This window comes from Chamaea fasciata, unplaced genomic scaffold, assembly GCF_029207755.1.
Source record: "Chamaea fasciata isolate MVZ Bird 193981 ecotype frontalis unplaced genomic scaffold, bChaFas1.0.hap1 SCAF_14, whole genome shotgun sequence".
In the NCBI taxonomy this organism is placed as follows: domain Eukaryota; kingdom Metazoa; phylum Chordata; class Aves; order Passeriformes; family Sylviidae; genus Chamaea; species Chamaea fasciata.
Genome location: NW_027094099.1, coordinates 16,660,207 through 16,686,210, shown reverse-complemented (window position 1 = coordinate 16,686,210; position 26,004 = coordinate 16,660,207). Strand labels below are relative to the sequence as shown.

Sequence of the window (26,004 nt, the reverse complement as noted above, 5' to 3'; positions counted from 1 at the left end):
CAGATGTCTGGGGATATTGGATGCAGAATGGTAGCAATTTTGTTTTGTTTTCTGGAAGGAAAGGCTATCATAATCCAGATCCAGCTGTGTCAGTGAAAAAAAGCAAAAAGTATTGCTTATTTCAAGGAAATAAGGAAATCTGTGAGATCAGGGAAAAGGAAAGCAGTGTTCCCAGATTCTTAACACATGCCTCTGAAAATCAAAGCCTGAACAATCCTGTTACCTTTGAGATCTTTGAGAAGGTGATATTTTTTCAGTCCAGACTGAAACGCACTTCACGTTCCTGTTAAGTTTTGAATAAGTCACATAAAAATATTAGGAGCTAAATAGAGATAAAGCAGTTCCTGAGCTGCTGCTGAGACTCTGTTTTAGATGGGGAGGACTGTTTTAGGAAAAGGCTGGCGGTGGGGCAAACGATGTGTGCTTACAGCTGTTTGCAGCCATTTGGTGGGAATCGCTCCCTGCACTGTTTTGGTGTTGGGGAGAGTTGGGAAGGAAGAATCAGGTGCTGATAACCAGGGGTTTTTGGTACACAGAGCCCATGCCTGGTGGAGCTGTATGGAAAGAAAACTTTCTGGGAAGCAGTAGTTCAGACTGAGCTAATCTGCAGCAGGCCCTTGGCCAGTAGAGTTTGTTCCCTGGGTTTGAATGGCTCTTGCTGCAGAGCTTCTGCACCTTGAAGAATATCATGAACCTTCCATTTTCCTCAGCTCTTGCCAAAGTTCCTGTGTCAGTCATAGGTGTTCTTCTCACATCGCCTGTAAATATCTTACAGAGGGAGCAGATAACATTCCAGGAACGGTATCATGGGAAGCAAAAGAGGAAAATACCGTCTACCTGAAGTGGTTGGAGCCTGCAAATCCAAATGGGCTGATCCTGATGTATGAAATCAAATATGGGCAGCATGGTGAGGTGAGGATTTGATGTCACTGCTCGTAACTCTTAATTTATACACAAAAAAGGGTCTTTCTTAACATGCGTCTGTGCAGTGCTGCAAAAACAGAAATTGTGATTTCAGACACCCAGCACCTTTCACCCAGCATATCTTTCCATCATTTCCTCCGAGTTCTTAAATTCCACATATCTCCCTATTGTATTTGAAGTAAAATCGATCAGGTGGGGCTTTTAGTTACAAAAATGAGCTTATCCTGCAGCTATAATACGTTCTCCAGAATGTGAAGATAATAACATGTATAAATTGCCTTTTTCTTCTAGGAGAAGCGGGAATGTGTTTCCAGACAGGAGTACAAGAAGCTTGGAGGAGCTAAACTAACTCACCTGAACCCTGGAAACTATTCCGCCAGAGTTCAGGCCACTTCCTTAGCTGGGAATGGGTCCTGGACTGAGCCCATCTCCTTCTATGTGCAGCCCAAATGTAAGACAAATGTTTATAGTCTGTGTTGAATTGGGGGTTTATTGTCATTTTGATAATTTCTGATGTTCATGTGAGTGAGTATCTGAGCCTCTCGCCTCTGAACATTCCTCTTACTTGCTGATGGTTCTTTGGGAGCTCTTCTCTGGTCCATTTTTTTTGGCAAGTGTTGACAGCTAGGAGGGGTATGTGAGGTGTGGTCCTTTCCTTGCAGCTTTGGGTGTCTGTGAGAGGTGCAGCCAGGTGTGGGTGTGGAGAACACCCTGCTGTGGCTTCCTGGGATGTGCAGCTATGTTGGGAATGTGATGATAGCTGTAACAACATGGAGCTGCCATGTACCAAACCCGGGGCAACAAGGCAAACCTGCTTAAAATTGCAAAAGAATTGGAGAAGCAAATAATTTGCATAGATTTTTGGCTGATAGGTTGAGTTGTTCTGAGTGACATTTGATAAAAAAAGTGTCCTGATGAAAGGGTGAGGCTTGTCCTGACAATGGGAGTCATTTATATTTTGGAAGAACATGACCCCAGCAGACCCTCTTTAAAACATTCTGTGTTAAGTTGTAGAACAGATGTATCCCTTGAAAACTGAAACTCCATCTTTTATCCCTTTTTGGTTTTCTGGTTGCTGACCTTTGAACAATTTGAAGTAAAGAGCAGTGTATGTATATTCTGAATATTAGCAGCTGCAAGGTGAACAAAAGGTGGAAAAAAAGGTGAATGTGCAAGTGAACAATTGGATATTGTTCACTGAGGAATGCAAGTCCTTTAAGCATAACTTGTGAAAACAAAGCCCAGACAGACACTGTTCTGAACAAAATTAATGCCTTTCAGTGTCTGCTTTCTTGTTTCACTCATCTGCAGTCAGGGAGGGTTTCAAAGTACATTTTTCCACATCAGACAAGAAAATGAGAACTTTGATTTCTTCCCTGTATGGAAAGACACTGAGTGGGTTTTGAATGTTTCTTTGTTAACAGAGGTTTTATAGAAACCCTGATACAATTGTTTTTCTTGTTGGTTGCAGCAGCAAACTATGGAAACTTCCTGCACTTGGTAATTGTGCTCCCTATTGCTCTGCTGCTCATCCTTGGGGGATTGCTGATAATGCTCTATGTCTTTAACAAAAAGAGGTGAGTTCCATGTGCTGTTGCTTAAACCTGCAGGAGGGGAATTGTTTATTTTCAAATCTGTGCCCATGGAGCGAGTTAGAAATTAAAAAGAGAAATGGCGTTCAGAGGAGTCGAGAAGCTGAGGTGGATTCTGCCTTGTTGGTATGGAAAAGGAGGTGGTTTAGAGTTACCAGGATCTGGCTGCTGCTGCTGGAGATATGAAGAGGGTTTTTATTGCAGTATCACGTTTGAGTAGGAAGGGAAAGGCTTGTGAGGAACGTACCAGTGGGGCAGTCATGGCGCACGTTGGACCTCTGTAATCAGAAGATTTAACTGAAACATAGGTCAGTATAAATCATGAAAAGTTAGGTTCATTTAGGTTGATCTGTTTTTTTTTCAAATTCTAGAGGGTTTTTTGAAGACATTACACCCACTTAAAAATTTATATCCTGACCAGGAGCTGTCATTGGGACTGTTCTGTTGTTTTCTTCAGTTTTGTTTTTTTTTGTAACTAGTGATATTTTTTTTAATCTCATTGAAACATATAACGAGAACTTAATAGCAGTACAAATGTTTGTCTTGCAACCTTCTAGCTATGGAGGTCTTTTATTACTCTCACATTAATTATACTCACTGGAATCCCCACTAAAAAGTCATGTCTTTTGGTAAAAAACCTCACTCCCACCGCAGAGCTGGTAATGGTAAAGTGCATTCTCAGCCACAGGTCTCCTGGTTTATAAATATATAGCTGCCTTTCTTAAAAGAAGTTTACCCAGCAGCTAAAAGTACCTTGTGTTTACATTTTCCTGATGCTGATTTGGTACAGAGAAGACTCCAGAATTCCTGGGAAGCTATTCTGGACTGTGTTCCCATTGATTCTGTGGGGTAGATAAGATCTCAGTTTGTCCCCTGTCTGAAAAACTCCACATGCAGTAAATAATATTCTGTGGTTGAGTAAGCAGTGGAAAAGCTGTAGAGGAGATGGTTTGAAATATACTCCAATTTAAAGATAAAAGAAATAAACCCCAGTATTTCTACAGGAACAGTGACAGACTGGGCAATGGAGTACTTTATGCTTCTGTGAACCCCGAGTACTTCAGTGCCTCAGACGGTGAGTGTGACCTTGTGATTCTTTTACTGTCCTGTGTTCTGTTGGTGTCTGACTTTGAAAGGTATCAAACTCTAATAGATATGCTGTAAAGCCACTTCCTCTATTTTATTAGGACAGCCCTGGAATCTACAATTGCCACTTGTCTGTTGAAACTGGGGAGTTTTTGAATTGTTTTCCTGTAGTTTTGTCCACCTGAGGCAAATTTGATTCACTGATTTCACTTCCAGATTATCATCTACCCTTCCAGTGGTGTTTTTACTGGAATGAAGAATGAATGAATTTGTGTTCTTTCATGTTTGCCCTTCTACGCTCTGTTTTGCCCTATTGAAACAAACCCTCTACTTGAAGAAATCACAATGTCAGACAAATGTCCTTGAGGCCTCAGTTTTTCTGTTTATGGTTCAGTTTGGTGCTGCTGTTGTAGAATTCTTGCTGGAATAGTATTTCCAAAAGCCCCCAGGAGACTAATGGGTTTATCCAGAGTGTTATTTTTTATAGCAACACCATTAGGGTTAAAGGTCTGTCACTGCTCATGCTATAATCCTCTGTTTTCATCCTGTCATTTCACCCATGCAGAGCATGTGACACAACTGTCCCCTCCTTTGGTGACTGATAGGCAGCAGCATCAGTGAGTACTTGGATGTCTTCTTGCCTGAGGCAGTCCTGCCTCCTGGCAGTCACCTTCTGAGAGCTCTCTTCTGCCTCAGATCAAAGACCTGCAGCAGCAGCAGCAAGTTCTGCCTTTGCTGGTGCAATGGTGTGTGTGCAAGGGATCAGAATAGTGCCATGCAAAGAACTGCTGGATCAGAGTCTGCTTCCCTCCAGCCATAAAATCAGTGTTAATAGAGAATACAGCAGACACTGAACTGATACAGATGATCAAGTATGTTTGATGCTGTCTGGGAGAATTAGGAGAGCAAGGATTCCAAGAAAAGATTTAATCTAAAGCATTGATTTGAGCCTCTTCCCACCCTGGTTTTGTGCTTTGAGGTTCCTTATTTCTATCTCCATGTCAGTACCATAGTGAGGCCGCTTCAAGTCCACCTTTCTTTCAGATTTATTTGTATGCCATCATCCCCCTGCCTCTGTATGGCACAGACCCTGGCCTGTTGGCACACGTGGTGCAAGGTCTCAGCTTTCTGTGTGGAGTTTGGACGTCAGAACTGTTGGGGCAGTTGCTGTTGGGGAGCAGGGAGTGATCCCAGCACGGGCAGCAGTGGAACATCACGGCCTGTTCTCTCTCCCCTCAGTGTATGTTCCAGACGAGTGGGAGGTGCCCCGGGAGAAGATCACCATGTGCCGGGAGCTGGGGCAAGGCTCCTTTGGGATGGTGTACGAGGGAATAGCCAAGGGAGTGGTGAAGGATGAGCCAGAGACCAGGGTGGCCATCAAGACGGTCAATGAGTCTGCGAGCATGCGCGAGAGGATCGAGTTCCTGAACGAGGCCTCGGTGATGAAGGAGTTCAACTGTCACCATGTGGTGAGTCCTGAGGATGTGACGTGGCTGGGACTCATCCAGCCCTGGTGCTCACTGACATCAGGCTGTTCCGGGCATGTCTGCCCTGACTGACGTGGGAAGTTGGGATTTCAGCTTCAACTCTGCGCAGCTTTGTAATATTATCGTGAAACCCCGGTCAGAAAGTGGATCCAAATCTACATTCAGACCTTTCCCACAGGTCCCCACGGGGCTACATATCAACGTGTATAAATGATAATTAGCTGTACTTGTATACTTGTACCGAACATTTGTTTTTCCTCTGCCAGGTTCGGCTGCTTGGTGTTGTTTCTCAGGGCCAGCCTACACTGGTTATCATGGAGCTGATGACACGTGGGGACCTCAAAAGTTACCTGAGATCATTGAGGCCAGACACAGAGGTGAGTCATGAGTTGCTGGATGTTTATTTCTTCAGTTTGAATCATCTTGAACAAGACAGCCTCACGTTGGAAGCAGCAGGCAATTAGCCTTTCCTGCCCTTCCCCTTCAGTCTAAGGACAGAACATGAGCTGTTGTGTGATCTCCAGCAGCTCTTTCATGAGGCAGCCCAGGGCGCCACATGGAATAGGTCCCATCTTGTGTCACTGAGTCGTCTTTTCCAGATTTGCATTAGATCTCTTGTCTGATCTACTTTCTCATCAAGATGTTACAGAAATCGGCTGGTTTAAGAGCACGTGTTAGGATAATTGTTTCATGTTGTGTGTCCTGCCCATTACCGCTGCTGGAAAGTAAATATCTGTTATCCTAGCTCCTGTGTAAACTCTCATGCATAGGCCATCAGACTAACAGCTTAAATTGTCACATGTGATACAGGGTCTGAAGGATAAAGATGACACACAGGTCACTTGCCACTGAAATCACAGCAGCCTTTGTAGCAAATGAGCTCAGCCCCTTCTGCCCTTGATCTAGAAATTCCAATGTGGATAAATTAAAGGAACAGAACACGAGGACAGTATGTGCACAAGAGAATGGATGTGGTCTGTTAATTGCTGGATGTTCCTCTTGCTCAGAACAACCCTGGTCAGGCACCCCCAACGCTGAAGAAGATGATCCAGATGGCGGGAGAGATCGCGGACGGCATGGCCTATCTCAACGCCAACAAGTTCGTGCACAGGGACCTCGCCGCCAGGAACTGCATGGTGGCCGAGGACTTCACTGTCAAAATTGGAGGTGGGCTCTCCTGACCCTCACACAGGTCATAGAATCATACTGGAAAATCAGTGTCTTAGAAGGCTATTCATTTATTTATGTAATTATTTATTTAACTGAGCTCTAGTTTAAATGTGTGCAGAATTAAATATGGTCCTTGTGAAGACTTGCTGTGATTTAAGACCTGTGAACAGTCAACACTGAGTTGAAACCTCTGGAATACCTCTGCTTGCTGTTGTTCCAGTGAGGCAACAGTACAGCATGTGAGTTTAAAAAGAGCTGGTGAGGAAATGATTTAGGTTCAGGTACTGCAGACAGCTGGGTGGATGGTGGAGTTACCGCTGGTGTGTCATTCATGTCTCTGTTAATGCACAAAAATAATTTTACCTCCTGTTTATTGATTCAAGAATGAGAATTTTAGGATTATTTTAAATCATATCTGAGTTGGAAATGGAATGACTTCAGCTGGGTGCTTTCCAGTCTAAACTGGAGTTCTGCTTCCCAGACAGCTGAATGGCTTTTCTTCTGCTCTGCTGTTAGATCACCAATTTTTTTTTCCTTTCAGCATCCCTCCAAAATAGTGTCAGATGAGTTTTTTCAGTCTTCTCTCCAGAGAGTGATTTTAAGCTGTTGGCTGTTTTTGAGTTGTGCATATTAAAATAACGTGTATAGCAACAGCCTTCTGCTGTAGGAAACTAATTCTTTTTCTCTGAGCTTAACTCAGCTATTTTGATAATTTGTGTAAGTAATCCTGTCATTTGGGAGAAAGAAAAAATGATTTCATTTTGAGTCAGTTAATTAGGAAATAAGATCTTTTGGGGATTTTGTGTATTTTCTGCAGGTTCGTGGGAAGTCAGCCTAAATCCTTCCCATTCCAGTTTTCTCCTCCTGCCCCCATCAGCTTGTATTACAATTCTGTAAACTGAAGATGTGGTGCATTTATTCCCTTTAACGTGTTCATGGTCACCCCAAAAGCATTTTGTAAATGTGCTGCCCTGCTCTTGTTTATGTGTCAGCATTGAAAATCCCCTCATGCAGAAACAGTTCAGGAGCATCTTGGCTGGAACACACCAACTCAGGCTGTTCACATCTCAGAGGAAGAGCTCTGTGCCACACTACCCTGTGCTCACTGCATGTCTGTTTCTTATTTGCATTACATTTTGAAAGAATCTTCCATTCAGCCAGGATAAAGTCCCCCTGGTGTGTGGGAGTGATGGAGGAGCTGCACAGATGGGCTTTTTAGTCATAATCACTGAGGGTACTGGTGTCCCTGGTACGCCTGGTTGGTCACTCACCACAGATCGGAGATAACTGAGAGAGCAGGGGGAGTTCTGTACCTGTTTCCTGGGGAAAAAGGGGGCAGTTGCAGGCCTGTGTTGGTAAAATGGATTTTGCCCTGTGTGTCATCAGACAGCATTTAATGTCAGTCAGAGGACTGATGACCTCTAATTGTTTAACTTTCTGGTTGGTGTCTGAGAAGACAGTAACTGGTTTCAATAGGCAAGTGTGTGACCCAGCAGTTCTGTCTCAGGCTGATTGAAGGGAAAAAAACCCACTGGAATAAATCTGAGTTACAGTCAGGGGGATGAACATTTTTAGATGCAGGTCTTGCAAAATGCTTATGAATTTACAGCTAAGCATGGATATAAACCCGAAGTATGTCTTTAATATTTGGCCGTGTTAATCACAAATGAACAGCATAATCCTCTGTAGCACTTGAAATGGAATATTGTACAGAAACTGGGAATTACCTTTGGAAATAGGAAAAAGAAAAGCAAGAGAAGTATTTCCTTCACCATGTGAGATTGTTCGATTAAACACAATAGTTATAAGTACTAAAGGGGCTCCTTACCCTCCTTAAAAAAAATGAAAATCACTGAATTTGGGGAACAATTAGTGAATTGTATGACCTCCAGAAGACTCATTGTGCTGCAAAGCTTGAGCATAAAAGCTGGAACTTTGCATATTCCTATATTTAAACCATTCAGACTTACACTGAAGTCAGTGGCACAGTCTGTTGATGTTGGGAGAGATGGTCACCAGCCCTGAGGCAGCAGCTGAAGTGTCTGTGAAATCACAGATTCCCCACACCCCAGTGTGATTCTCTGCCTTGTAGGAAGGGGGAATGTTGGTCATTTTCTCACACAAACTCAGAGTGTTTCTACCTTGTAGATTTTGGCATGACGAGAGATATCTACGAGACAGATTATTACCGGAAGGGAGGGAAGGGTTTGCTGCCTGTCCGCTGGATGTCCCCGGAATCGCTGAAAGATGGAGTCTTCACAACGCACTCCGACGTCTGGTAACAAAAAAGGGGCTCTGAAAAACTGCTTTAAACCTCCTCCTTTCTAGCCTCTCTTCTTGTTTCAGTAGACTTAACTCAGTGTAATGCTTCTCCTGTCCATTCACAGGTAAATCCCTTGTTCCATGAGTTCCTGTTTCAGCAAGAACTCGTGAGGTTAAATTTTGCTCTCAGGGAGAGCAGAATTAAATGGATTTCTAAAACTGGAGGTGGCAGCATGTTTCCTGCTGTTAGTTGTAAAATCAGTTCTGCAGTGAAAAACATTACCTTCACCTGGAAGAGCAAGTTGTCATTTTTTTAAATTGTCCTCCTTCAAGAAAAGCATTAAAAGTTGCCAAGAATTTAGAAAGGTTCCTAGTGCTTTTCCATCAAAACCTTCTGTGTAAATAACATCACTTTCCCCCAGATGGGTTGTGTACACTCCCAAGCTTTTTTGGGGAGTTCTCCCTTGTGCATATCCCTCTCCATTTGGAACTTTTTTTTTTGCTTGTTTTATATATCGCAAGATGCAGAAATAGGGTTTTCTTTCAAAGCACACTGCATGCTTGCTGTATCTGTGCAGTTATTAATAGCGGCGTGTACTTAGAAGTAATCCCCTGGAACAATTTCCCCCACACCCCCCAGCTTTTGCAGATAGGTAGGGAGGACTTGGCAGAAGATGGCTGTGTACTGGCAAAACCTCTCCTCTGTCTTTTATGGTTTCTCTGCCTTCCTAACAAGATGTTTTTACTGCTGATCTGTTACAGAATTGGCAGCTGATTGCCTCCAAATGTCTAGAAGTCAGTAGGAATGGTGTTTTAGGAGTAAACTGCATTTTCCTTGAGCAGCTTGAAGAGTTTGGAGTCAGTGGTCTGTAGATCACAACACCAGCTCTGAACAAAAAGTTCCTAAGAGGAATTGAAGTGAGAAAGCAAAACACCAGAATGATGCTTAAATTTTATTTTACATATGGCTAGTGACTTACTTTTGAATCCAGTAACCCTCAGACTTGGACGCAGATGAAAACAACCACACTGAGTTGAAGGGAAGCCCTGTATCAGCCATTTATCTGATGGAGTAGTGCAGGCATGCTTTTGGCAGTCCCCCCAGTAAAAGAATTTTGGGACTTGTAATGGCTTCACAAAGCAGACAGAAATTTGGACTACATCACTACAAAATCCCCAGATGCAGAACTGACCAAGGCTGGAGTGAGGAGCTGGCAGAGCTGCCTGTTCTTACCACACAACAGGAATTTTCAGGTCCAGCCATTGCCTCCGACGGGCTCGGCAGCAGCTCAGGGTGAGCAGTGGGGATGTCCCATGTGTGTTCCACACGTGCTTTCTTTTAGCCTGGGACTCCTAAGTGATGTTATTATTTAAATATAACTCAAATTCCAAACAAAAAACCCTAAGTGTGACACCAAATAAGGTGTCAGATGTAAATTAGTGCTGTAGTTGTTGCAGGAAATATATGAGTGTTTCCCTAACAAGGAAGAGAGGAGGTTTAAATTGAATATTGGGAAGAATTTCTTCCCTGCGAGGGTGGTGAGGCCCTGGCAGAGCTTGCCCGGAGAAGCTGTGGCTGCTCCATCCCTGGAAGAGTCCAAGGCCAAGTTGGACAGGGCTTGGAGCAACCTGGGATAGTAGGAGGTGTCCCTGCCCATGGCAAGGAGTGGAACAAGATGGGCTTTAAAGGTCCCTTCCAGCCCAAACCATCCTGGGATTCCGTGATTTGACATTTGTTGGTTGCTCAGTCCAAAGCAGGATTGTGCAAACAGTATTGCAGTTCATCAGTGGGACAATCTGAGTGAATATCCTGGCCTGGAAAGTAGTTTACTGATTACAGGATTGGAAAGCTGAAGAGGAGGAGCAGTAAAATCTTGACAGATTTTTACTTGTAAGCATAGAGAGGAAAAAAATTGTTTTATGGAGAGGAGGCTCACAGTACTCGTGGGTATTTCAGAGAGTTTCTCCTTGGGATGGTTTGGCATCTTAATTGTTGGAAGTGATTTACTCTGAAATTTGGTTCACAGGGGTGTGCTTGTCTGGAGGCACAAAAAACCAGGCTCAACATGAGAAATTCGCTGTTTGTTTAGAATATGTTTCCACAGCTACAGAGAAATTTCAGTCTAAATTCCAAATGTAGTGGAACTTAAAATACTGTCTATTTACTTGATCTGCTTATAGCTAAAAGGATCATTCCTTCTCAGTGACTTTTACACCAGACACTATACATTGGAGGTCTCTTCATGCCAGGGAAAATTCCCTGAATCCTTTTATTGGTTCAGATTTGAAGTTGCTCAGTGTAAACTGTGGAGCTTGACTGTTTTGGGGGCCATTCATTTGCATCAAACAGTAAACCAAAGGTTGAGATTGTTTTTCCTGCCTTTCTGGGCAGATATTGTGACATGTAGTTCCATGTTCTTCGAGATCAGTTTTAGAAGCCAAGATGTCAAAAAGACAAAACCCCGTTTGAGTGTTTGGAGTCCAGGATTTAGAAGCTGTAAGGTGAAATGGCAACTGCAGGAAGGAAGAGTGTCTGGAGGTTTGAAGGGTGGAGCTTTATTTTAGCAACTCATTCTTTTATTGCTTTTCAGGCTGAAGAATGAGGTAATTAGACAGGCTGTTTTTGTTGTAGTTAGGGAAGGAGGACATTTTAAAATTAATGTAATACTGTTCACAGTGAGGGTGGATTTCTATAAATAAATCCTCAGCATCTTGCATTCTTTCAGGGCTGGTAGTTGCCTGGGAGGAGCAACCTGAGTTTATTTGTTAGGATAATCTGACGAGTAGGTGTGCAAAACTTGTCCTCGTTATCCCTGCGGTGATCAAAGGAGCTTCAAAGGCACCCAAATGTTGAGTTGACCCCCTGTCCCTCCCTGCTCTAAAAGGAAAACAATTGCAAGGCAGTTTGTGGTTTCTGGCTCTAGATGCAAACCAGTTTAGATCCCAGGGACAGCTGAAAGATAAAACCACTGGGCCATAACCAGCTAATGACACTGGACTCCTGTTTTCATAACACCCCCCCAGTGGAACTGCGTGTTTTTCACTCAGCTTGACTCAGCATTTTATCACACAAGTCAGTCACACAGCATCAAGATTTTCCTTCTTTGCCCAGCAGCTCTAAAAGTAGATGACTCTTCAGTGCAGGGCAGACAATTTGAGCTGTGTCTGCTCAATAATCTAATTTTAAATGGAGATATTTTTGGAAAGTGTCAATACTTACATCCAAACTACCCAATTACATAACTACGCTTATCTTCCTTTGCCAGTAATCAATTCCTATTATTAGACAAACCGCTTTTTTCACTCCTGCTGTCCTTTGTAGTTATCTGGAAGGAGCTGGAAGCTCTGTTTCAAGAACATAGTTACATGCATGTCACAGAGGGGTAAGTTGAGTTTTTCTCACCTGAGCCCTTTTCTCACTAGAGTTAGAGGTGTTTGAAGTCTCTCGAGGGAGAGGCTGTGACTGTCACCGCAGGCAAATGGAATTCTTTGGTAAAAGAAAGAAAATACCCACGGACACCCAGCACTCAGCACACTGTAAGAAACGCACCCTTGTAAAGGTGGCTGGGAGTGCTAAAAGTGTTTCTGTTCCCTGCAGGTCCTTCGGAGTGGTGCTGTGGGAGATCGCCACGCTGGCGGAGCAGCCGTACCAGGGCATGACCAACGAGCAGGTGCTGCGCTTCGTCATGGAAGGCGGGCTGCTGGAAAAGCCCGACAATTGTCCCGACATGCTGTAAGTGCCACCACTGCCCTGCGGGCACCGCCTGTGCCTCCTGACCCCTGCAGGCTCTGCTCTTGCCGGCTACCACGGCAGGGGCTGGCAGAGAGTGACACGCGTGGGAGGGGCGGCTCAGTCTCTGTCAATCCTGTGTTATATGGTAGTGAGAGATTCCATAAAACAGCCCAAGGTGAGATTCTGGCCACGAGCAAAGTTATCTCCTCTAATAAGCAAACAAAACCCAAGCTTTGTGTTACTGAGTAAAATCAGGCTTAATAAAAATGTCGCTTCATAAAGTGACATTTGCTACATCAGGAGGCTCTGTGCCTAAGTTGTATCTCTTCTGCTTAAAGATATTCTGTTGAGCATAATGAGAGAAAAGAGCATGGGAGAAGTTGAAATGTGTGTAAACACTGGAATTTAACTTTTTAGTTCAGCACACAGATAAAACAATGTATGAGAAGCTGGGTTAGAAATGCTGTTTCAGTCACAGCACTTGTCACATTGAAATAAACAAATCTCCCCTGATAAAAGTTTCCTTCCTTGCAAACACAGGGTGAGGTTTTCCACACAGAAACCTCTCCCTGCCCCAGGATCGACCCAAAGCCCTGCAGCAGCAGAGGGTGTGCAGTGCAGCAGCTTCAGTTTTTAGCTTTACATTGCTGAAATACTTCTGCTGGCCTTTGTGTACAGCAGTTTCAGTTGTTCAGACTTTACTGCTTTGATATACTTCCCAAACTGACTTTTGGGAAGGAAATACTGCGTCTTGCAGTTATTGAAATTTGTTGGAGGCCCACAGAAGGGATACAATCACTTAAGGGCCTCAGCTGCTTGGGATTCTTAGGAAAATAGCTTTTTTGGCTGGAGCCTGGCTGTGGTTTCAGATGACAGGCAGTGTTGTTTTGTTGTTTGAGGGGGGTGGGTGGTATATGCAGGGGGAGGTGTAGCTGCCATGTGATTCCTTGGTTTCACATTCCTTCCCTTTCGAGATGCTGTGGAGAATTCCTGGCAGTCGGGTTGACTGGACATTGTTTAACACGGTCAGAGCTGTGCAATGGGGGTGGGCACAAATGGCTTCAGCTCCCTGGGTTCACAGGAGAAATCACCTCTGCAGTGAGAACAAACTCCCTGGGGAGAGATCCAGCATTAGGAATTCCCTGTTGGGCTGGGGCGTGTGTGGTTTGAGCAGGGCTGGGAGGGGAGTCAGGCCAGACGTTCTCTGTGCTGCAGCCCACCCAGTTCTCCTTCCTCCCCCTCCTCAGGGAATCTCCTCTGCTCCAGGGCTGCTGCTACTGGATGAATCCACTTTCAAGGTCCTGGCTTGTGAGCTGGGAGAACTTGGGTAAAGTCTGACAGAGCAAATCTTTGCACCGGTGTGTAACAGCCAAGGCCTTTCTTGTGCTGCTCCTCATGGAGAAGCTGTTCACACGTTGGTTCTGCCCAGCAGGATTCAGCCTCACAGTGCAGAGGTGCAGAACAAAAAAATCTGCCTTTGAATTGTGCTGCTTTGCTCTGTCAGAAAAAGGAGTGAGGCTGAACTCAGACCTAAGGCACATCCGCATTAGTGGTGATTTTTTGGTTTTGTTGGGTTTTTTTTTAATAAAGTTGAGTTTAAAACATCTTTCCTTTATCCCAAATGTAAAAAGAAAAAAAAAAAACAAAAAAACTGTGACCTTATTGTGACTTGCTTTTGCTCCCTTTCAGCTTGTTTTGTCTTTGTTTTAGTACAGACACCCAAACCTGCTGAAATTCAAATATGCAGTTGTAGGAATAACAGTAGGGAGCTCCAGGAGTAACCTTCACCTTTGTTCCCTGCACATGCACTTGGCAATCAGAAAACCTCCTGTGTTCCCGTGGTGCTTTTATTCCTTGCACGTTTTCACTTCTTTCCCTGCCCAGGATGCTGTGACAGTGCTGTGCCACCCTCGGTGACGTCCCCAGTGCTCCCAGCCCTCAGCCACACACTGCTGGCAGCATCAGACCTGTCTGTAGGCAGAGGTCCTCTCCAGGGCCCAGTAACCTCCTTCTCAGCTGGGGACCTACAGGAAAATTAGGACATGGGCAGAGGAGTGTTTCTAACAGTGTCTGAGAGCCCTGAAATTGCACATGGATCTTACCCTGCATCCCAGCATGTTCCAGGCCACTGCCTTCTCCAGTGCTTTATGAAACCCTTTGTAAACCAAGGGATCCTCTTTTTTCTGGAGATTGCTAAAAGCTTCTGTTTAAAGGCAGGTTTTTTTGGCACATCTGTGCTAGTGGGAGGTATTTTTTAGGCAGCACAAATTCTTGCTGGTGGAGACTGGTCTGTGATACTTTAGTATTGACTCCTAATATCAACTCAGGATGTCCCAAAAGCAAAGCCTGGCTGCAGGGAGGTCACTTGGGCTTGGTGCTGCCTGGAAGCAGGTGAGAAGGGGAGCCCTGTGCTCCTGTGTCTCGCGGGGTGGCTACAAAAGCAGAGGGACTTTGTTCTTAAAATTAGTTTGACTTGGAAGCAACTGAAATTCTGGTCACAACATCAGGGGACCTGTCTGTGGAGAGAAGGGAGTGTGCTTATAGAGAGAAACCTCGAGAACAGGTGGAGGAGGTAACTGCTGTGGGGAAGCGTAGATGAGAACAGAGAGAAGAATCTTGCTGTCACCAAATCTGCTATTTTTAGCCGTGCGGGTGATGTGATGTTGACACAGCCCTGCACCCTCCAGCCACAGAGCAGGAGCTCCCCTCAGGACCTCGAGTTCCCCCCATGAATTCTGCAGGGTGCAGGCAGGCTGGGACCTCGGTGTCTCCATCCCTGCCATGCTGGTCATGCTTGTCAGTGCCTGTGCTCCCCTGAGCCTGGCAGCAGTGGGTCAGTAGCTTTTAGGTGGAGCTGGAGAGGTTCTGTGCTGCAGTGTGGCTGTGCAGGGCAAAGGATGCTTGGGCAAAGGGGGATTTTACAGGGGGTTGTCCTGTGGCTGGGAGGCGGTGAATCCCTGTGGAAAGGGCAAAGCACAGAGGGGAGGGTATTTCTGGAGGCTCTTTACTCTTGTACAGGGTGAAACAAGCCTCGGTTGTGTTTATGCTACACCCTCTTGGCATAGCTCGCGTGGCTCTGCAGACAGAACCATGCAATAAGACAGATGGTTCAGTAAGACGGTGCCAGGAGAAGCTTTGCTGTTTTTCTCCTCTTCCTGTGCACTCGGTGATGTTTTTATGTCCTCCCATTGTTATGGCACTGCTCATCAGGTGACGCTGCGTGGCACCGAGCTTTGGTACAGCTGAAGCTCTCAGACAGTGTGTTCCCATGGGGCTTTTAAAAGTTGTGGAGGCTGGAATTCCACTCTGTTTTTGAAGCAGAATTGCTTCCCCCACATGCATTGTAGACTATTTACGCAGTGCTGATTTCCCTTTGTTCCTGCTTAGAACCCGGGGTCTGCTCTGCAGAGGCACTGGCAGCACACGGCACCAGCAGGGGAGGAGAGGTCCTTTTGCTTTTCCCCAGCAAATCAAGGGTATTGCAAAGCACAAATGGAATGCAGCTTCTATAGGAACTTTCCATTTTCTGTTTGGTTTTTTTAATTGTCTCGGTGCAAAACCGAACTCAGTTTCTGCTCAGTTCTTTGAGCAAAAGATGCACAGAGGGATGCTGGCTATTCCCCTAATCCGTGGTGGTGCCTCCAGCTCCCTGGAGCTCAGTTGCCACCAGTCAGGAACGTACTTTATAAATCTGCTCAGGTTGTATTAACAGCCTGTAAATTCCTCCATTGTCTATTGGAAAGGTTTTTATTTTGTTTAAGATAATGTAAACAAGGCCTGCGAACACACAGAGTTAAAAAGGGGGGAAAAAATCCTTTTATGGGAACTCTGTAGGGTTTTTAAATCTGGAATGGCTTAAAAGAAACATCACATGTCCTTGTTTGTGCTGATGTCACATGCATTACTCCGCTGCTTGTGGTATCTCCTTAGCATTGCCCTTAGGCCTCGGGGCGCAGCGCCAGCGAATATCCAGAGTTCCTGGCTCCAGCCAAGCTTCTATTCAGGGACACAGCAGTCAGCTGGAAGGGAAACAGCAATGAAGTAACAGAAATGGATTTTATATATTTGTGTCTCAAGCTTTCCTCACCGCTTGTGGGTGAGGGTACGGTGCAGTTTTATAGTCTGGCTTTGCTTTTGCTCTGAAAGGCTTTTCACAGACTCAAAAACAAGCAGGGCTCGGGCAGTGTTTACGTGTCTACGTGCGGTTACAATGCAGCATTGAGTTCCCGGGGAGTTCTCCCAGCACAGACTGGTTTTGCCAGCTCTTGTTGGGTGTCACAAGGCCATTCTCAGGTGGCTGACGTTTGTTCACACGGAGCTGTGCCAGTGGAGCTCTGGCAGGGATATTGGGCACTTCAGATGCACTTCAGGGAAGATTGCTTTGGGTTTGGTTGAAGCACTCGGCAGTGTTTGCAGCCCAAACACAGCCACTTGCCCTCTCTGCTGGTTCACTTCAGCTGAGAACACAGTGGAGGTGCAACAGTATTTCCCAATTTCCTGAGTTTCTGGGCAGGGGCTTTCTTTGCTGGGGTTTGGATTCAGGCCAGGGCTCCTGAACTCTCTCCAGACCCACCATGGACTGCAGAGCCCAGGGTTCTCCAGCTCAGTGTCAGTCCTGTTGGAAGGGTTGTTCTAGAGCAGGGGACATTACTCTGGGAGGAACTTAGGTTCTATACAAAAAGAAAGTGATTTTAATTTTTTTGAAGTTTTTTTTGTCTATTTAATTTAAAAATAAAATCTTCTCACATTGATGCATGAGATCTGGTAAACTGAAGGCACAAGGCAGTGAAAGCTAATGAAAGATGAAACAGAATTGCTCGTTTAACCTCTGAAAATCTGTGGAAGTTGGAAATATGGTGTTGTTCACTAGAATTTAAACTAAAAGTTTAGGTGACGTGGCTTAAGGGGAAGGCTGGCAGAGGTGGGAAATAAACCCCAGCAAGCCCAGGGGGTCTGACTGGGGCTGCAGGTCCCAGGGCTGGCAGGTGAGTCAGAGACATGCGTTACCCTAACTGAGAGATCTTTCTTGGCTTTATTTTATTTTTAGATCCATTCTTATTCTAGCACAGAGTAGTAGTTTCGGCCAGCAGTGACTTCCTCCACACAGCGTGTTCCTCTGAGCACTGTGTACACAGAGGATTGGCTCGAAGAATTAATGCTAATCTTCCTTTTCTTATTTAAATTTGTCCTATTACTGTGCTGTGTTAACAGAAGACATCCCTATTCCACCTTCACAGACGGTGAAATCCTTTCTTGTGTTATGTTTAAAGCTCAGGGCGATCTCCTGGGAATATCCAATTTTGCTGTGTCATGAAAATGCTGTTTTCATTATGTCTGTATTACTGTTTCATTTTGTGGTTTTGTTTTGCCAGCATGGGACATTGTACAGATCTAATCATGGATGTGCTTAAACAGATGATCTCACACTCTGTAAAATATTAATGCATCCCTGGCCGTAAATGAAAACAAACTAATTTTAAAATAAAAAGATTAGACAATGAGAATGGCAAATGTCCGCTGGGGATTACAATTAATTTTAATGTAATTTTCTGCTTTCAGGGGAAAAAGGCGGTGCTTTACCTTGCGTGTATTTCCTATTTTAATTTTTTTCCAAGTCAGTATTGATGGGGTGGGATGAGTTGTTTGAAAAAGATACTCCAAGAGTATCTATGATCATGTAGCTTATGGCTGACTAAGCACAGGGTAATTTAGAGGAAAAAGAGAACTGCCAGTTCGGAATAAAAGTATGAAATGGTTCTGGATGTCAGGTACCCACGAGGTGTGGGCAGGTGTGTGGGAGGGAGAGGAGGAGGTGAGGTAGGAGATATGGGAGTGAATGGGTGATGAGAAGGAAGGTGGAAATGTGACACAGAGGTTCACAGCATACTGTCGTTGGAGGGGATCCACCAGGATCATCAAGTCCAACTCTTAAGTGGCTGGTTATGGGTATTGAACCCACAACCTGGGTGTCTTTGCCTGTCAAAGTTCTGTCACTTTGGCTTCCCTCGGAATGGAACGATTCTCTAAAACATGTGGTCTGACCCAGCCATGGCTCTGAAACACCTCAGTAAATGTTTCTCCTGTGTGTTCCCTGCCCAGGTTTGAACTGATGCGCATGTGCTGGCAGTACAACCCGAAAATGAGACCCTCCTTCCTGGAGATCATCGGTAGCATCAAAGACGAGCTGGACCCAGCCTTCAAAGAGGTCTCCTTCTTCTACAGTGAAGAGAACAAGCCTCCGGACACAGAGGAGCTTGACCTGGAGACTGAAAACATGGAGAGCATTCCTTTAGACCCCTCCTCCACCCTGCAACCCACTGACAAGCACTCAGGACACAAGGCCGAGAACGGCCCCGGCGTGGTGGTGCTGCGGGCCAGCTTCGAGGAGCGACAGCCGTACGCGCACATGAACGGGGGCCGCAAGAACGAGAGGGCCCTGCCGCTGCCACAGTCCTCGGCCTGCTGATCCAGAAACAGAACACACACAGACACAGGCTTTGGGGGAAGAAAGAAAGAAAATCACAATATATTCAAAAGCCTACTGTACCTCAGTGGATCTTCAGAACTGCCATAGCTGCACTTGGGAGAACCCTTTTTTCAGTAAACAAGTTACCGTCTTTTTCTTTTCTTTTTTTCTTTTTTCTTTTTTTTTTCAATATGCAAGCAGATGTTCGTTTCAGTCAAGGACTCCAGTCGTGGGGCACACAGTTGGCCTTTTAAAACTCTTAATGTTAACACTTAATAGCAACAGAAAACTTGAGATCTGATGTCTCTCTCTGCTCTCTCCTCTCTCTTCTTTCTCTTTCTTTCTGTCTCTCTTTTTGCTTCATAATGGGAAACATATCTGCGTGCAAGTTCAACCGTACAGCACTTTTATCAGATCAAAGATATCGCAGGCCAGGTGGTTCCCAGTACCCCTGCAAGCACCTGCCCAACACTGTAGGTCTTTATAAAAAAAAACCACAAACAAACAAAAAAACATAAACAAAAAAAACCCCACACACACAAAAAAACCCTAAACTAAAAAAGACTGGATTTTTAATGTTGCTCTTTAATCTTTTTAGGAACATGTAAAAGAATAAAAAAGGGCCATCATTTGTCCAAGGCTGTTACCATTTTCAACGCTGCCAAATTTTGCCAAAAAAAGAAAGAGAACTCTTTGTTTTTTGTTTTCGTTTGTTTTTTTGGTTTCTTTATTTTTTTTTGTAGTCTTGGAAGGAGCACAGTAATCAACTGCTCTGTTCAAAACAGATCCTGACCAATATGTCTATTCAGTCATGCACTGGTATTTAAAAAAAAAATTAGAAGTCAAATTGTCTAGATATTTTTTCAAAACTGGACAAAACGTGATTTTTTTTTTTTTCTTGTGATGGAGAAGATAAAAGGGATGGGGTAAAGAACCAGCCCTCCCTCCACCCCTGTCCCCATCCCAGTGAATTCTGGACAAAACTGGCAGTGGTGAGCTAAACAAACACGTGCATTTCGTACAAAAAAAGTCAACCCGCCAAAAATGAGTTACGAAAAACCTGAGAATAAGCGGCCGAGATCTCCATCGTTGCAGCCTGCCTTCCTTCACAGGCTTGCAAGGAAAAAACACCTAGAAACGTAAATTGGAGAAGACAAAAATATCGCAGTAACCGGATTCAAGTATATGATGCTTTGTTGACCTTTTCTCTTTATTATTAAGACTTCTCGAAGGGTCTTGCAGTTCTATGTTAGACCATGGATCATTTGCATACACATTGTCTTTTGTGTCACTTTTATAACTTTCTTACGGTTCAGATACTCATCTATATGTCTGTACAGAAAAAAGCTGCTATTTTTTTTGTTCTTTATCTTTGTGGATTTAATCTATGAAAACCTTCAGGTCTGCCCTCCTTCCCTTCCCTTCCCTTCCACTTCAACAAATTTTCTTATGCTTTGTACTATAGTGTGTAACTTTTACTTCCTCCTTCCCAGTAACTGATACCTTTCATATGATTTGCCATGAACTGTTTAATGCCTTTTTATAAATACATTTCCTCCTTTTTTTTTTTTTTTCTTTTTTTTTTTTTTCTTTTTCTTTCCTCCTTCCCATTAGTTGTTTTACAACATCTTGGCTGTGTGGGCTACAGGGCTTTGGAGGGGGACGAGGAGAAAGAAGGGACACCCTGCACAGGAACGCTCTGGCAGTGCTGTGGTGTGGTGTTTTTAAGCCCCAGTTTTCCTTCCTTCCCAGTAACCTCTGCCCAGACAGCACACGAGTCTCTTACAGTGCAAGGCGTGATACAAACTCAGGTCAGAAACAAAAGGTTAACTATTTAGTACATTCTTGTTCAGTGTTTATATTCATTGTTGTACAAGGGTCCTTTGCCCCTCTTGCCCTCCCCGCTTGTTCTGGTCATGGCACACATCCACCCGCCCATCCCCACACAGACACACACACACACATGTATTCTTTTCAAATTGTTAATTGGGTACAACAGCAGACACCAGGCTTTTGGGTCACTGATCCTTGAAGAGATTCTTTCAACCCTTCCACCCTGTGAACAAGAGCTGTGCCAGGTGCAGCTGGCAACGCCAGGCATTCCTAGGGTGGCCCTCGATCGCCTGGCTCCAGCCAACCCCGGCTCTTCACCTTCCCGACGGGGAAGCCCTGGTGGAGGGGAGCCCTTGTGGAGGGGAGCCCTCGTGGAGGGCACCCGGGCTGCACTTCCCACCCCGGTGAAGAAAACCACCTCCAGCCAAAGGGAAGCTCCCGTGCCGTTTCCGTGGGGCCGGTGGGAAGCTCGGAGCTGGGGCCGGCGGCTTGGCTGGCAAACAGTGAAGTGTTGGCAGCTATGGAAACCTGTACAAGTCCAAGCTTGTGGCTTAAATCACAGACCAAACCTCAGAACAAAAGAAGACGAGTGAGCTTGTTCAGTTGCAGAAGCCTTGGTGAGAGGGGAAGGAGGGGCCGTCAGGAAGTCGACGCCCAAGGAGTCGTACCAGTTGCTCATCTTACCTTAGTTCCAGTCTAGGCCTTTGTTTAGCACTGATCCAACCAAACGATGGCAGGAAGAGGTGGTTCTGGGATGGAAATGTTCAAATCTTTTGAGTAAGAACAATGAGTTAAAATATACTGATTGCTAGTTTTGACTGGAGATTTTTAAAAGTTTGTAGTGCTTTTTGCTTGTGTAGTTTAGGTCCCATTATCTTCTCTTGCCTCTGTCCCATAGTTATTTTTCCCTTTTGAAAATGAAAAAGACAAAAAAGTTAATTAAGAAGGTATTCTATGTAGGATTTTTTATTTATTTTTGTGATATCAGTTTAAATCACTGTAGAGATGCCCCATAATGAATTTAAATACTGAGATAAGGGTTTTAGAGTATGACAGGGGGACAGTTTTTGATTTTTTTTTTCAAACATTTATCTACCTCACTCTTATTTTTTTATATGTGTGTATATAAAAAAATACATCTCACATTTCTCAGCAGCCAATAAATGCCGTTGATACTGGTAACCTCTCACTCCATATACCACATGCTCTAGGTTCTGGAAGGGAACAGTCACTGCCTGTCACAGAGGGTCACCTCAGAATATTTGCCTCACTTCCAAGGGGTTTCTCCAATTTTTTAAAATTTGTCGTTGTGAGGAAAAAAATCCAAGAGTTGTCTGACTTAGGGTGACCGTTCTTTAAGGAAACACAGGGGCTTTTTAATGTGCTGTCACAGCAGCCCCTGGGTCAGCAGCAAAATGCTGCGTGGTTGGATGAGTGGAAATGCAGCTGACCCAATATGGGAACTTCAAATTGTGAGTGTTTCCTGAAGTCTGTTACAGAAATCAAATGTTTACAATGTTTGAAGGTCCAGAAGAAATACTAAAGGGAATGTTCTTTCTGTTTGTCCTGTAGAATGGACTAAGTCATTCCTGCCAGTTCTTGCTCAGATGTCACAAGCATCAAAAAGATATTTGGCTGAATCAGAACCCAAAAAAAAATTGGCTCATATGTGGTGGCGTTGCTTTCTTGACTAAAACCTGTCACAGGCTGCCTGATGATGATACTACATCAAATTTACAGCTTTGGTCTTTGCTGCTTCTGTTTGATGAGAGCACTGATTTTTTTTTAATTTTTTTTTTTTTCAAAACTAACATTGAATTGATTTCTTTTAATGTGCCAGTAAAAAGTCAGTTCCCTTTTCTTCCCCTGTTTATATGCATTATAACTGTGGATTCTGATGGACCAGCCATCAAATTTTAACTGCCCTCTGACAGCGTGTAACTGGTTTACAAGCACACAGGACTAACACAAGCTTGCCATCAACTTGCTGTATAATGTTTCCTTTTTTCCAGCTCTGGCAGCTGTTCGTGCAGGTGTTGGTTGTGGTGTCTGAGTAATGTGGTGCTTGGCTACTTAGAGTTGTACCCGGCCTCTTGGATACACAGTGCTGTGGTTAATTACTACAGTTTGTCTTTGGAAGGGAGCGTTTCTCCCTAGTCCTGAGAAACCAGCAAAATTGGAAGTTTTTACTACATTGGTTTGGTTTTCCATGTTTGATGATGTTCTAGTGACCTTTGGGTGCAGTGGCTGTTCCCCTCCCTTGCACATATTGATTACCACAACTGGAGATCCTCAGATCTTTCAGCTGGCTAGGAGGGTTTTGTTAAAACTGTCCGAGTTACTGGTTTGTAGAATTGTACATAGGTGGTTTTACAATGCATTAGGAAGAAACACTAATGACGTAGCATCACGAGAAGCATTTCAAAAAGCACTTCCGTAGAAGACAGCCACGAGGCCTCGCGTCCGTGTGCGTGATGGCAGTCAGCTCTCCTGGACCAAACCACCTTCATGATACCATTGCATTCTGTGTTTGCAATTCAAGCTTAATTCCTTTTTTTGTTCTGTTTGTTTCCATAGCTTTTTTTGTTGTGTTTTGTGCATTTTGAATAGCTTTATTCACATGGGTTTTTCATGCAGACTTCCCTTGGACAGTAAATCGAGTTGTTTGTGCATGTGAACAACTGAGAATTAATGTTGGCTTGATAGAGTCATAATATGGTTTGTAATGTTGTTCTTCCCTGAGACCACTGGCTTGTCTGGTATGGAAAATTTATTTAGAACTTCAGCTATGTTTGAATAAAGTTAAAGTAATCCAGTTTGTTTATAAATTAAACACAAAAGCCCACCCAGCCCTGAAAACCAGCATTTTGATGGATGGCACCGAGATGCTTCTCTGCAGTGGGATAACGAGCTGGCGTCGCTGAGGGGAGCAGGCGGCTGGGACTGCAGGTCCCTCCCGACTGGCATTGCGGAGTGCCCGTGGCACAGGAGGTGGTGTGGTTGCAGGGAACACGGCTGCTGTGCAGACACAGCCGTGGCACTAAATCAGGTGCTCCTTGGGGGGGATGATGAACCAGAGGCGGCAGCCGAGCACGGTGCGAGGTGTGGAGCCACCCTGAGTGATGCCCCTGCTCCTCCCAGCTGGTGCCAAGTGGTTCCAGGTGCGGCCGCACTGATGCTCCTCTTGGTCTCTTAGAACGAAGGAAGGAAAGCCCAGTTTGCCCAGGAGGAGTGGTGACCAGAGGGAGCTGCTGTCAGGCCCTCTGGGAACTGCTGTGGGGTGTTGGTTACAATCCCAGTCAAAGTGAACAACACTCCTACTGTTGGTGTAACTCCATACATATATATCTATATATACATATATATATCTGCATATGTATATCTATAATATAGATATATATATATTTAAACCCTTTTCATTCCATTAGTACAAGTAACACTTGTTTCCTGTTATTCTTATTTTGTTTTGTCAACCGTGTATTCAATCACTGGGCTGAACAACAGTGGAGGAAGGTGCGAGGGATCCACTCCTTACTAACCAGTGATACAGCCAGAGATTGCAACTTAAACCCATGAGTAGATGTGCAGACAAGGATTGAAGAATGATGTGTAGAAACAACACAAGTGGCCAGGGGTGCTGAAGATACAGAACTCAAGTAGACAGGAGGGCTTTGAAGGACACCTCGGTTCAGAAGTGGCTGCTCAGAGGTGCCGAACAGCCTCTGGCGTGGAGCAGCTGGGTCAGTCAGCATGGAGGAGTTTGTGGGGAGACACCTGAGAACAAAGGACGCAGCAGTGGGGATGTACAGAGACACAGGGCTTGGCCGAAGTTTGAGGTATTACCCTGAGCCTAATCTGTGTGACAGCATCAGCGCTCAGGTGTCACAACTTTGATGGTTGGTACTTGTAAATGAACCTCCGGACTTGGCAGCCGGAGCAGTGAATTCCTTACCAGGAGCGTGACAGTGGTTGGTCATCGGCCTGTACGGATTGGTCTCACCTACAGTCGGCCCGTTTTGCAAGTACCTTAGGACTTCACTAGTTTGTGTGTGTGCATATGCGTGTGTGTGTGCTCATATATATATTTTTGGGTATGCGTTCTGTTGATTAGTAACCATTAATTAGCATTTTCAATAGGGCTTTAAGTCCAGTAGATTACGGGTAGTCAGTTGACGAAGATCTGGTTTACAAGAACTAATTAAATGTTTCATTGCGTTTTGTAAGTACATAGAATAATTTTATAAAATGTTTGTAGTTTATAAATGCCTAAAGTATAATTTAAGGGCACTTTTCTGTGTCTGTGTGTGGGTGTGTCTGTCTGTGATCAGTTTTTCCATGGTACCAGTTACTAGTTAGCTTTACAATATGCCAAAAAGGAATCGCTGACTTGTCCGATTCATGGCTTGTCCCTCTCCCCCGTCCCGCCCGAGCTTTGTGACCCAGTATACAGCGAGTGAGTAAAGGAGTTGGGAAAATGTTCTGTATCTTCAGTATCCTGGTCTTCCAGAGCCCTCTGGTTGGGGTGGGATCATCTTACCTGGTCATTTCTCTTTGCTGTCTAGGGCAGTTACCTTCATGGATGACAGGAACCTCACTGGTGGGGGAAACAGAGCGGGGTTTGCTGCTCCCCAGGCTCCTGGGGCCGCTCGGCGCCACGGGGGCCTCGCGCTTTGAAGGGTGTGACTGCACCAGGGAAAGAGGGAAGGTGGTTTTGGTACATTACCATTGAAGAACTCTGTGCAGATTTCTTATCACTTTAAATGTTTGTGTGCAGCCTCTAAAGCTGTTGAGCACCATGGAAAGCTTTGTTGAAATGAGCAAGGCAGGGTCCCTATTTATTGTTATTTAAAAATATTGAAGATCCAACCTCTCTGCTGTGGACAGGGACACCTTTCTCTTCTTCTGTTTTCTGAACCAGTGAGGTTTGAGATGAAAGGATTGGCCAGAGTTTGTCTACCTCTGGGACAAAAAACTAGAAAGTGCTAAGGAATGGATGCAGTTGCAAATACATTTTCCAGTTTTTCTTGTTTAAATTTTTTTAAGAGAAAATTAAACAAAAACATGGCCAATTTATTACATAAAAAGACTTGCTGTGTATAAATTATTCCTAAAGAAATTCCTGTGTTTATATTAAAATGAATCAGTAGATAAAAAAAAATTTCAAAATGTTTTTGTATATTCTGTTGTAAGAATTTATTCCTGTTATTGCGATATACTCGGGATTCTTTACATTATGAAAAGAAGAAACTTTGTCTATTTTGAATGGCTGAAGCTAAGGCTCCTTTAGTTTCTCTTACTCTGCTTTTTTCTAGTAGTTTCAGTACTACATGATTTAAGTTAAATAAAAGAATTCTGTATGCATTTGCTTGTTTCTGATTTTGTTGCTCCTCGTGCAAAGCAAGTACAGGTTAGAGAACTCCGAGTAAAGCTGCTCTGGTTTTCCTCTGCCCT

The 26,004-nt window shown here is 44.4% G+C and overlaps 1 protein-coding gene across 1 annotated transcript in view; it reads left to right on the top strand.

Moving 5' to 3' along the window:
- The window catches only part of IGF1R (insulin like growth factor 1 receptor), a 177,861-nt gene extending 151,947 nt beyond the window's left edge, over positions 1-25,914 (top strand). Inside the window, exons 12-21 of the mRNA XM_066196642.1 lie at positions 776-912; positions 1,216-1,375; positions 2,396-2,501; positions 3,521-3,591; positions 4,842-5,071; positions 5,356-5,466; positions 6,097-6,256; positions 8,408-8,537; positions 12,120-12,254; positions 18,354-25,914. Of these exons, the coding sequence (XP_066052739.1) occupies positions 776-912; positions 1,216-1,375; positions 2,396-2,501; positions 3,521-3,591; positions 4,842-5,071; positions 5,356-5,466; positions 6,097-6,256; positions 8,408-8,537; positions 12,120-12,254; positions 18,354-18,720 (1,607 nt within the window). The 3' untranslated portion in view covers positions 18,721-25,914. The remainder of the gene's footprint in view (positions 1-775; positions 913-1,215; positions 1,376-2,395; positions 2,502-3,520; positions 3,592-4,841; positions 5,072-5,355; positions 5,467-6,096; positions 6,257-8,407; positions 8,538-12,119; positions 12,255-18,353) is intronic.
- Positions 25,915-26,004: the final 90 nt, after the last annotated feature.